Raw genomic sequence first — 13271 nt, forward strand, 5'->3', positions numbered from 1 at the left:
TGTAATAAACCTTAACCCTAAGCATGACTTTACGCTGAATCCTGTGTGTCCTTCTAGTGAAGGACCACATGTGGAGGTGGCCTTTGGGACCCCCAGCACAGCCTAGAGCGCGCACACGCACACGCATACACACATGCATACACACACACACTTTTAAGATTTTATTTATTTATTTGAGAGACAGAAAGCAAGAGGCAGAACAGGAAGGGAGGGAGAGGAGACACAGGCTCCCTGTTGAGCACAGAGCTCAACTTGGGCTTGATCCCAGGATCCTGAGATCATGACCCAAGCCAAAGTCAGACACTTAACCAACTGAGCCACCCAGGTGCTCCTGGAGCATATTTTAAAAGAAAATAAGTACTGAGGGACTCCTGTATGGCACAGTCCATTTAGTGTCCAATTCTTGATTTTGGCTCAGGTGGTGATCTCAGGGAGGTGAGACTATACCTTGCGTTGGGCTCTGTGCTCAGTGGGGAATCTGCCTGAGATTCTCTCTTTCCTTCTCCTACCCCTGCCCCCACCTCCTATCCTCGCACACTGTCTCTCAAATAAATAAATGTTTTTAAAAAAGAAATAAAATAGAGGAGTGCCTAGGTGGCTCAGTTGGTTAACTGTCTGACTCTTGATTTTGGCTCAGGTCATAATCTTGGAGTTGTGGGATCAAGTCCCACATCAGGCTCCTTCCTCAGCACAAGGTCTGCTGTCCCTCTCCCTCTGTTCCTCCTCCTGCTGTCACCCTCTCTCTCAAGTAAGTATATAAAATCTTTTAAAAAATGCTATATATTTATTAGTCCAAATCATTTGAATCCTATCCTCAAGTTCTAGTAAATATCTAGGCTGATAATGAGCAATGTAAACTAAAACTACACAGAATCAACTCAGAGTATTAAAGAAATTCAGTGCTTACACTGCTTGCTTTATTTTTATATTATATTATATTATATTATATTATATTATATTATATTATATTATATTATATTAACATATATTAACATATTTGGGAGCAGCCCCAGTGGCTCAGCGTTCACTTCAGCCTTCAGCCCAGGGTGTCTCTGCCTCTCTCTCTCATGAATAAATAAATAAATAAAATCTTAAAAACAAACAAACAAACAAACAAAAAAGCCATATTTGGTTGACTAACCACAAAGGGAGTTTAAAAGCCACAGTAAAAAAAAAAAAAAAAAAAATTAAAAAAAAAAAGTAAAAGAAAAAAGCCACAGTAAAACTGAACTGTCAAGATGGCAGCTAAATGAAACTTTCATGTATCATACTATCATACAAAAACAAGTTACTTTACATCTCTGCCATTTGTCCCCCAAAATAAAATGACACACTGATTTATATTAGCTGAAAACTATGTCAGATAACTAATTGTTTTTTTTTTTTCAGATAACTAATTGTAAACCAAGGAGTAATTTCTAATAATTACTATAATCAAGTCACCTATCTTTGTGATATGATTTTAGATTATTTATATATCTATGATATAAAAGTTAATCAAATTATTATTATTATTTTTTAAAGATTTTATTTAGTCATGAGAGTCACAGAGAGAGAGGCAGAGACATAGACAGAAGGAGAAGCATGCCCCATGCAGGGAGCCTGATGTGGGACTTGATCCCGGGACTCTAGGATCATGCCCTTAGCCAAAGGCAGGTACTCAACTGCTGAGCCACCCAGGCATCCCAAAGTTAATCAAATTAAACCTGTTATACTGCTTAATACAATCACCCACACACTTTTTTTTTTTTTTAAAGATTTGTTTATTTATTCATGAGAGACACAGGCAGAGAAGCAGGCTCCATGCAGGGAGCCTGATGTGGGACTTGATCCCCGGTCTCCAGGATCACACCCTGGGCTGAAGGTGGCGCTAAACCACTGAGCCACCTGGACTGCCCTCACCCACACATTCTTAAAATATGTTTAGGGGTGCCTGGGTCCCTCAGTCGGTTAAGCGCTTGCCTTCAGCTCAGGTCAAAAGGTTTGAGCTAGAGCCCCACGTTGGGCTCCCTACTCAGAAGGGAGTATGCTTGTCCTCTCTCTCCCTCTGTCTGCCCCTGCCCCTCCCCCTCTGCTTATGCTCTGTCTCTTGCTTTCTTTCTCTCAAATGAATAAAACCTTTAAAAAATTATCTTTTTTAAAAAAATATTTTATTTATTTATTCATGAGAGCCACAGAGAGAAAGGCAGAGACACAAGCAGAGGGAGAAGCAGGCTCCATGCAGAGAGCCCGATGTGGGACTTGATCCTGGGTCTCCAGGATCATGCCATGGGCTGAAGGCGGCACTAAACCACTGAGCCACCCGGGCTGCCCTAAAAAATTATCTTTAAAAAATAATATGTTTGGCAGACACATGCATTCTTTGTAAGTCAGGGAATGTTAAGATCTGAGCAGTTCATTGTATGTTCAATTGACCTCAAAAGAAAAAATATTAAACTCTAGGTTAACGATATTCATATGGAACTATTTATGGGGGAGTATATCAATGTCTTGATTTGGAAATGAACTGAAAATAGGATGGATTCACAGGAATTCAGAGATGGGATAAATACATGATAATGAAGTAGAGTAAAATATTAGTGGTAGAATTTAGGTGGTTAGGTATCTAGGTGTTCACTGCAAAATTATTCCAACTTTTCTGTTTGGAAATTTTCATAATACATGTTAGAAGAAAAACGACAGTGTATGGGAGAGAGGATGGGTTGTAAGAAAAGTTTATCTAATAGAGCTGTCTGAAGGATGAACTTTCTGTGAGCTTTCTATCCAGCAAAAAACAAAATGATGAGCTTTTTCTGATAGCAGAAGGAAGACTTGAGAGAAACAGTACAATGAGACTTGGGTGAGCAGTGTTTCCCACACAATACCAAGTAGCTACCAACCAAATAAACTAAAGAGAGGTCATTAATGATGGTTGGCTCCCAAACCAGGCAAAGTCCACTTTGCCCAGGTAGACATCACTGGGGTCTGCTGGTTAAGTGTGTCTCTGAGGAACCAATGCCCCCAGCATTTCTTTTTTAAGATTTTATTTATTTATTCATGAGAGAGAGAGAGAAAGACAGAGACAAAGACAGAGACACAGGCAGAGGGAGAAGCAGGCTCCATGCAGGGGACATGGGACTTGATCCCGGGTCTCCAGGATCACGCCCTGGGCTGAAGGTGGCCCTAAACCACTGAGCCACTCAGGCTGCCCTGCCCCCAGCATTTCTGAACAGCAGTGTGTGTATTCACTGAAGCCACTTCCCCCCATATGAGCATAACTGCTTCCCTTGCCATCTAAGGACATGTTTATCTTACTAAATAATTAAATCTCAAAACTTTTGTCATGGAATACCATTAATAGCCCTCAGATGCATGGTACTGATGGAAGAAGGTAAAGGACCAGCAATCTCTAAGTACTCTCTTCTATTGAAATGTTTGAGGATCCATTCACAGTCTAGCTGCTTTAGCATGGAGAGGCTCTAGGAGTCCCAAGCCCTGCTTACTCAGTTCTGAGCCACTGTCTCTGACCAGGAAAGGGAGATAACCAGTGGATAATCTCTTCTGTTACTTACCTTCACTGGGGTCTGTGGGAATCTCACTTTCCTCTGGTCCTGCCTGGTCCTCTGTAGAATGTTCTCTTTCTGGCTGAATCTGAGATAAGACATCAGGTTGATTCATGGCATAATCTAGGAGAGGAAGAAAGCAAAGAGGGTATGACAAAGAGATCAATGAAGATGACAACTAATTAACTGCCATTAAGGCTGAACTGTAGGTTTTAAGGTTCATGGTCCCAGAGGATTTCTATCAGCATCTTTATCACTTTGCCCCAACCATTCACTTCCTGTGTGGATAATATCTATCTGGAAAGCATGTAAGAGGAGAGGTAATGTGTGGGAATGGCATGTGTGCTACTGTAGCACTGCCCGCCTGCTACTTTCACTGAGTAACAGTAACAGTGTGCTTCAAGGGCGAGAGCAAGACCCTTTCAAAGTGAAGGATACCCACAGAAACCATCCCACTGGCACACCCAGAACCCTGAGCTGTATTCTCTGTCCTGCGAATTGGCAGAAGGAGAGATGATGATTTCCCATTTAGCAAGAGTGAACTGGAAATCTTTGCTCGTGACCAGAATGTGAAGTGAGGATAGAGTAAAAATGAGGACTTCTGGTGGACAAGGGACTGTTCAAAGCCCCCTTGGAGCTGTGGTCACCCCTTGGAGCAATCAAAGAAAGGTGACAGCTTAGCCTCACCCATGGAGATGAGAGACTCATAGTTGCCCTTCATGATATTCTTGTAAAGTTCTTTTTGCCATTCTTCCAATTTTTCCCACTCAGGAGTGGAAAAGTAGATGGAGATATCATCAAATGTCACAGGCACCTGAAATTATAATCACACTGGGGTTAGTCCCTCCTGCTACAACTCAGGCATTCAGTAAATCTTACTGAGAGCCTACTTGTCATAAAAAAAACAAAACAAAACAAAAAACTGTGTAAGTTGCTGGGAGGATACAGAAAAAACTTAAGGCACAGATCCAACCTCCAGGAGTTGAAGATGTTTTCAAAGAGAAAGGCAATCAACTTTAGGGCTATGAGTTTTGGGAGGTTAGAGAATATTACTTGTAAGCAAACAGTCCCGCATAGAGACAGGCACAAATGCAAAGCAGTACTTAATTCATGTAATACAAATATTCCGAATATCCATTAAGTACAAGGCTTATCCTAATCGCCAAGATTATTTTAAAAAATGGTTTCTGCCCAAAATAAGCATATGATTATATTCAAAATGAGACATGGACAAGAAATTTTGGATATTGAGTTGTAATGGGGCTAGGATGAAATCTAGAAGAGGTAGGGCTCTGGTTGGTCCTAAAAGACAGGCAGGTTATAAACAGGCCTGATGGGAAGGGGAAAACACGTGGAAGGCATGGAAGACTGGACAGTACTTTCAGAGGACAATTATGAAGCCTGCCTAATTGGAATTTAGGCTTCATATAGGGAACAGTCATATGCAGAACAGAATCCCCTTGCCCTCTGGCATTATTTTGTCTAAAGCTCAGTACTTTTCCCAGGGCAAAAACTGGAAGGTTCTTCTGTAAAGAAATACAAGAGTTGCCTCCCCAGGAACCTAGCATAAAGCTCTCCTCATCCTGGTGTTTAGCTGTTCATCACCTATCACTGGAGTTCACCCTCCTATCACTGGTCAGGTTTCTACAGTTCAACTTTTTTTTTTTTTTTTAAAGATTTATTTGTTCATGAGAAACACAGAGAGAGAGAGAGCAAGAGAAGCAGAGGGAGAAGCAGGCTTCATGCAGGGAGCCTGACGTGGGACTCAATCCTGGGTCTCCAGGATCAGACCCTGGACTGAAGGCGGCACTAAACCGCTGAGCCACCTGGGCTGCCCTACAGTTCAACTCTTAAACACGAGCTAAGCACTAACTATCAAGGACCAGTTAGAAAAGCCTGCCGCATGAATAAGAAAGACTAAAATAGGGATCCCTGGGTGGCGCAGCGGTTTAGCGCCTGCCTTTGGCCCAGGGCGCGATCCTGGAGACCCGGGATCGAATCTCACGTCGGGCTCCCGGTGCATGGAGCCTGCTTCTCCCTCTGCCTGTGTCTCTGCCTCTCTCTCTCTGTGTGTGACTATCATTAAAAAAAAAAAAAAAAAAAAGAAAGACTAAAATAAGGGAAGAAACTGTGGAAAACACAGAAATACCTTGGATTTTGAAAAACAAAACATACCATCATCACTTCCTAATTAGTATCCCCACAAAAATTTGAGAGATATTACACCATCCATAAAATAAAACAAGATTCTATGAAGAAAAGAAAATCAGAGAACAAGAAAGACTCTTGGAAACTACTATACACACACATACTCACACTTCTTCCCAAAAATTAAAAAATTCAATAAGAAGACTACCCACTTGTTTTCATAAACTTAACATACCATTAAGAATCAAAGGTCTATACGATACTATGAGGCAACTGGCTTTATTTTCCAATTGCTTCATTTGTGGAATTTCTTTTTCCCTCCAACTAGGAACTTTGTTCTTAGGGGCCAGAACTATAAATTACTCATTTTACATTTTGCTCAGCATCTAAAGCCATGGTGGGGGCAAGTGTAGGCTCTCAACAGCATATTTTCATCTAATGTCACTACACAAGAGATTTGTGATATGTTACAACAGAAACACATATGATACAAAAATGACAAAAATAAAGGATCAGATGGGTTTCTGGTTCAAGAATATGAACTAAAGCACATATATATTTCTCTTTCCTCCCAGAGCTCTACTGAAATGACTGTAAATAAGATCAGCAAGGACTAGAGAGGAGGGGCAAGATGGCGGAAGAGTAGGGTCCCCAAATCACCTGTCCCCACCAAATTACCTAGATAACCTTCAAATCATCCTGAAAATCTACGAATTCGGCCTGAGATTTAAAGAGAGAACAGCTGGAAGGCTACAGTGAGAAGAGTTCGCGCTTCTATCAAGGTAGGAAGACGGGGAAAAAGAAATAAAGAAACAAAAGGCCTCCGAGGGGGAGGGGCCCCGCGAGGAGCCGGGCTGAGGCCGGGGCGAGTGTCCCCAGGACAGGAGAGCCCCGTCCCGGAGAAGCAGGAGCTGCACCAACCTTCCCGGGCGGAAAGGGGCTCGCAGGGAGTTAGAGCAGGACCCAGGAGGGCGGGGATGCCCTCGGGCTCCCTGGGACACTAACAGACACCTGCGAGCGCAGGGGAGTGCTCCGAGCTCCCTAAGGGCTGCAGCGCGCATGGCGGGACCCGGAGCAGCTCGGAGGGGCTCGGGCGGCGGCTCCGCGGAGGGCGCTGCGGGGCCGGAGCGCGAATCCCACAGCGCAGGCCCCGGAGCACAGGGCGCCGGGACACAGCCCAGGATCCGGCCTCCCCCGGGACAGGCAGAGGCCGGGAGGGCCCAGGACAGCAAGGACGCCCCTGCCCCAGCTGAGCAGATCAGCGGCCCCGCCCCGGAGCCTCCAGGCCGTGGAGACGGAGAGCTCCGGGGTTACTGCGGGAGCTGACTCCAGGGCTCCAGAGCTGGCCCCGCCACTGGGGTTGTTCCTCCTGGGGCCTCACGGGGTAAACAACCCGCACTGAGCCCCGCACCAGGCTGGGGCAGAGCAGCTCCCCCAAGTGCTAACACCTGAAAATCAGCACAACAGGCCCCTCCCCCAGAAGACCAGCTAGAAGGACAAGTTCCAGGGGAAGTCAAGGGACTTAAAGTATACAGAATCAGAAGATACTCCCCCGTGTTTTTTTTTTTTTTTTATTTCTGATTGCTTCCCCCACCCTTTTTTCCCCCTTTCTTCCTTTTTCTCTTTTTCTTCTTTTTTCCTTCCTTTTTTCTTTTTCTCTTTTCTTTCCTTCTTTCTCCCCTCTCCTTTTCAACTTTTCCCAATAAAATTTGTTTTTGGCCACTCTGCACTGAGCAAAATGACTAGAAGGAAAACCTCACCTCAAAAGAAAGAATCAGAAACAGTCCTCTCTCCCACAGTTACAAAATCTGGATTACAATTCAATGTCAGAAAGCCAATTCAGAAGCACTATTATACAGCTATTGCTGGCTCTAGAAAAAAGCATAAAGGACTCAAGAGACTTCATGACTGCAGAATTTAGATCCAATCAGGCAGAAATTAAAAATCAATTGAATGAGATGCAATCCAAACTAGAAGTCCTAACGACAAGGGTTAACGAGGTGGAAGAACGAGTGAGTGACATAGAAGACAAGTTGATGGCAAAGAGGGAAACTGAGGAAAAAAGAGACAAACAATTAAAAGACCATGAAGACAGATTAAGGGAAATAAACGACAGCCTGAGGAAGAAAAACCTATGTTTAATTGGGGTTCCCGAGGGTGCCAAAAGGGACAGAGGGCCAGAATATGTATTTGAACAAAACATAGCTGAAAACTTTCCTAATCTGGGAAGGGAAACAGGCATTCAGATCCAGGAAATAGAGAGATCCCCCCCCCCGCAAAAGAATAAAAACCGTTCAACACCTCGACATTTAATAGTGAAGCTTGCAAATTCCAAAGATAAAGAGAAGATCCTTAAAGCAGCAAGAGACAAGAAATCCCTGACTTTTATGGGGAGGAGTATTAGGGTAACAGCAGACCTCTCCACAGAGACCTGGCAGGCTAGAAAGGGCTGGCAGGATATATTCAGGGTCTAAATGAGAAGAACATGCAACCAAGAATACTTTATCCAGCAAGGCTCTCATTCAAAATGGAAGGAGAGATAAAGAGCTTCCAAGACAGGCAGGAACTGAAAGAATATATGATCCCCAAACCAGCTCTGCAAGAAATTTTAAGGGGGACTCTTAAAATTCCCCTTTAAGAAGTTCAGTGGAGCAATCCACAAAAACAAGGACTGAATAGACATCATGATGACACTAAACTCCTGTCAATAGTAACTCTGAACGTGAACGGGCTTAATGACCCCATCAAAAGGCGCAGGGTTTCAGACTGGATAAAAAAGCAGGACCCATCTATTTGCTGTCTATAAGAGACTCATTTTAGACAGGACACGTACAGCCTGAAAATAAAAGGTTGGAGAACCATTTACCATTCAAATGGTCCTCAAAAGAAAGCAGGGGTAGCCATCCTTATATCAGATAAACTAAAATTTACCCCGAAGACTGTAGTGAGAGATGAAGAGGGACACTATATCATACTTAATGGATCTATCCAAGAAGAGGACTTAACAATCCTCAATATATATGCCCCAAATGTGGGAGCTGCCAAATATTTAAACCAATTAATAACCAAAGTGAAGAAATACTTAGATGATAATACACTTATACTTGGTGACTTCAATCTAGCTCTTTCTACCCTCAATAGGTCTTCTAAGCACAACATCTCCAAAGAAACTAGAGCTTTTTTTTTTTTTTTTTAATTTTTATTTATTTATGATAGTCACACAGAGAGAGAGGGAGAGAGAGGCAGAGACACAGGCAGAGACTCCATGCACCGGGAGCCCGACGTGGGACTCGATCCCGGGTCTCCAGGATCGCGCCCTGGGCCAAAGGCAGGCGCTAAACCGCTGCGCCACCCAGGGATCCCGAAACTAGAGCTTTAAATGATACACTGGACCAGATGGATTTCACAGATATCTACAGAACTTTACATCCAAACTCAACTGAATACACATGCTTCTCAAGTGCACATGGAACTTTCTCCAGAATAGACCACATACTGGGTCACAAATCAGGTCTGAACCGATACCAAAAGATTGGGATCGTCCCCTGCATATTCTCAGACCATAATGCCCTGAAATTAGAACTAAATCACAACAAGAAGTTTGGAAGGACCTCAAACATGTGGAGGTTAAGGACCATCCTGCTAAAAGATGAAAGGGTCAACCAGGAAATTAAGGAAGAATTAAAAAGATTCATGGAAACTAATGAGAATGAAGATACAACCGTTCAAAATCTTTGGGATGCAGCAAAAGCAGTCCTAAGGGGGAAATACATCGCAATACAAGCATCCATTCAAAAACTGGAAAGAACTCAAATACAAAAGCTAACCTTACACATAAAGGACCTAGAGAAAAAACAGCAGATGGACCCTACACCCAGCAGCAGAAGAGAGTTAATTAAGATTTGAGCAGAACTCAACGAAATCGAGACCAGAAGAACTGTGGAACAGATCAACAAAACCAGGAGTTGGTTCTTTGAAAGAATTAATAAGATAGATAAACCATTAGCCAGCCTTATTAAAAAGAAGAGAGAGAAGACTCAATAAAATCATGAATGAGAAAGGAGAGATCACTACCAACACCAAGGAAATACAAACGATTTTAAAAACATATTATGAACAGCTATACGCCAATAAATTAGGCAATCTAGAAGAAATGGACGCATTCCTGGAAAGCCACAAACTACCAAAACTGGAACAGGAAGAAATAGAAAACATGAACAGGCCAATAACCAGGGAGGAAATTGAAGCAGTCATCAAAAACCTCCCAAGACACAAGAGTCCAGGGCCAGATGGCTTCCCAGGGGAATTCTATCAAACGTTTAAAGAAGAAACCATACCTATCCTACTAAAGTTGTTTGGAAAGATAGAAAGAGATGGAGTACTTCGAAATTCGTTCTATGAGGCCACATCACCTTAATTCCAAAACCAGACAAAGACCCCACCAAAAAGGAGAATTACAGACCGATATCCCTGATGAACTTGGATGCAAAAATTCTCAACAAGATACTAGCCAATAGGATCCAACAATACATTAAGAAAATTATTCACCATGACCAAGTAGGATTTATCCCCGGGACACAAGGCTGGTTCAACACTCGTCAAACAATCAATGTGATTCATCATATCAGCAAGAGAAAAACCAAGAACCATATGATCCTCTCATTAGATGCAGAGAAAGCATTTGACAAAATACAGCATCCATTCCTGATCAAAACTCTTCAGAGAGTAGGGATAGAGGGAACTTTCCTCCACATCTTAAAAGCCATCTATGAAAAGCCCACAGCAAATATCATTCTCAATGGGGAAGCACTGGGAGCCTTTCCCCTAAGATCAGGAACAAGACAGGGATGTCCACTCTCACCACTGCTATTCAACATAGTACTGGAAGTCCTAGCCTCAGCAATCAGACAACAAAAAAACATTAAAGGCATTCAAATTGGCAAAGAAGAAGTCAAACTCTCCCTCTTTGCCGATGACACGATACTCTACATAGAAAACCCAAAAGCCTCCACCCCAGGATTGCTAGAACTCATACAGCAATTTGGTAGCGTGGCAGGATACAAAATCAATGCCCAGAAATCAATGGCATTCCTATACACTAACAATGAGACTGAAGAAAGAGAAATTAAGGAGTCAATCCCATTTACAATTGCACCCAAAAGCATAAGATACCTAGGAATAAACCTAACCAAAGAGGTAAAGGATCTATACCCTAAAAACTATAGAACACTTCTGAAAGAAATTGAGGAAGACACAAAGAGATGGAAAAATATTCTATGGTCATGGATTGGCAGAATTAATATTGTGAAAATGTCAATGTTATCCAGGGCAATTTACACGTTTAATGCAATCCCTATCAAAATACCATGGACTTTCTTCAGAGAGTTAGAACAAATTATTTTAAGATTTGTGTGGAATCAGAAAAGACCCCGAATAGCCAGGAGAATTTTAAAAAAGAAAACCATATCTGGGGGCATCACAATGCCAGATTTCAGGTTGTACTACAAAGCTGTGGTCATCAAGACAGTGTGGTACTGGCACAAAAACAGACACATAGGTCAATGGAACAGAATAGAGAATCCAGAAGTGGACCCTGAACTTTATGGTCAACTAATATTCGATAAAGGAGGAAAGACTATCCACTGGAAGAAAGACAGTCTCTTCAATAAATGGTGCTGGGAAAATTGGACATCCACATGCAGAAGAATGAAACTAGACCACTCTCTTGCACCAGACACAAAGATAAACTCAAAATGGATGAAAGATCTAAATGTGATCTAAATGTGAGACAAGGTTCCATCAAAATCCTAGAGGAGAACACAGGCAAACACCCTTTTTGGCTCGGCCACAGTAACTTCTTGCAAGATACATCCACGAAGGCAAAAGAAACAAAAGCAAAAATGAACTATTGGGACTTCATCAAGATAAGAAGCTCTTGCACAGCAAAGGATACAGTCAACAAAACTCAAAGACAACCTACAGAATGGGAGAAGATATTTGCAAATGACGTATCAGATAAAGGGCTAGGTTCCAAGATCTATAAAGACTTCTTAAACTCAACACCAAAGAAACAAACAATCCAATCATGAAATGGGCAAAAGACATGAAGAGAAATCTCACAGAGGAAGACATAGACATGGCCAACATGCACATGAGAAAATGCTCTGCATCACTTGCCATCAGGGAAATACAAATCAAAACCCCAATGAGATCCCACCTGACACCAGTGAGAATGGGGAAAATTAACAAGGCAGGAAACCACAAATGTTGGAGAGGATGCGGAGAAAAGGGAACCCTCTTACACTGTTGGTGGGAATGTGAACTGGTGCAGCCACTCTGGAAAACTGTGTGGAGGTTCCTCGAAGAGTTAAAAATAGACCTGCCCTACGACCCAGCAATTGCACTGTTGGGGATTTACCCCAAAGATATAGATGCAATGAAAGGCCGGGACACCTGCACCCCGATGTTTCTAGCAGCAATGTCCACAATAGCCAAACTGTGTAAGGAGCCTCGGTGTCCATCGAAAGATGATGGATAAAGAAGATGTGGTTTATGTATACAATGGAATATTACTGAGCCATTAGAAACGACAAATACCCACCATTTGCTTCAACGTGGATGGACATGGAGGGTATTATGCTGAGTGAAGTAAGTCAATCAGAGAAGGACAAACATTATATGTTCTCATTCATTTGGGGAATATAAATAATAGTTAAAGGGAATATAAGGGAAGGGAGAAGAAATGTGTTGGAAATATCAGAAAGGGAGACAGAACATAAAGACTCCTAACTCTGGGAAACGAACTAGGGGTGGTGGAAGGGGAGGAGGGCGGGGGGTGGGGGTGAATGGGTGACGGGCACTGAGGGGGGCACTTGACGGGATGAGCACTGGGTGTTATTCTGTATGTTGGTAAATTGAACACCAATAAAATATAAATGTATTAAAAAAAAAAGATCAGCAAGGACTAAATCTAAAGTGGTGGCAAGAATGAGGAGAAGCCATCACTGGACCAGAATTTTTGAAAAGTTTCTCACTGAGACACAGAGTACAGGCATGTACTAGGACCCAAGGCGTGTAAGGAAGCTGCAGCTCTGTGATACGCATAGGAGGGACTACAGTTGAGGAATCCAGAGAATTCCAAGCTCAAAGCTGGCAGACACATGGAGCAGGAATAAAAGTGATGACAGCTGCAGTTTGAAGGTCTGTCTTTGGAAGAGCAGGGATCCTTCTGCTGTCATCCCAGAAGCAGACTGACGATTTACCCAAAAGCTGACACCATACATATCACCTCTAAGGAAATGGAATAGCTTCCTGGAGACGGCCTGTGAACCCAGGGTGGGTGTTGACAACACAGAACAGCCTTACTCTGGCATCTTGGTGGTCCTTGGGCTCCCTACTAGCTCGTTGCCACGGTAACTCAAAGCAAAGCCCACCTACATCTAGCATCAGTAGAGACAGCTCTCTCTTATTAAGAAAAGGTCTTTTGATTAAACAGACTCACATGGTGGCAGAGAAAACAGTCCTCCTATAATTGACCTACTAATCAGTTGAATCCTTCACTTATCAATATACAACCTAACA

The 13271-nt window shown here is 42.7% G+C and overlaps 1 protein-coding gene across 1 annotated transcript in view; it reads right to left on the reverse strand.

Annotated features, from left to right (window-relative positions):
- The window catches only part of ZNF398 (zinc finger protein 398), a 36978-nt gene that overhangs the window by 13924 nt on the left and 9783 nt on the right, over window positions 1–13271 (reverse strand). Inside the window, exons 3-4 of the mRNA XM_055335354.1 lie at window positions 4230–4356; window positions 3552–3665 (exon numbers count right to left, since the gene is read on the reverse strand). Of these exons, the coding sequence (XP_055191329.1) occupies window positions 3552–3665; window positions 4230–4356 (241 nt within the window). The remainder of the gene's footprint in view (window positions 1–3551; window positions 3666–4229; window positions 4357–13271) is intronic.

Source organism: Nyctereutes procyonoides, unplaced genomic scaffold (assembly GCF_905146905.1).
Source record: "Nyctereutes procyonoides isolate TBG_1078 unplaced genomic scaffold, NYPRO_anot_genome, whole genome shotgun sequence".
Taxonomy (NCBI): domain Eukaryota; kingdom Metazoa; phylum Chordata; class Mammalia; order Carnivora; family Canidae; genus Nyctereutes; species Nyctereutes procyonoides.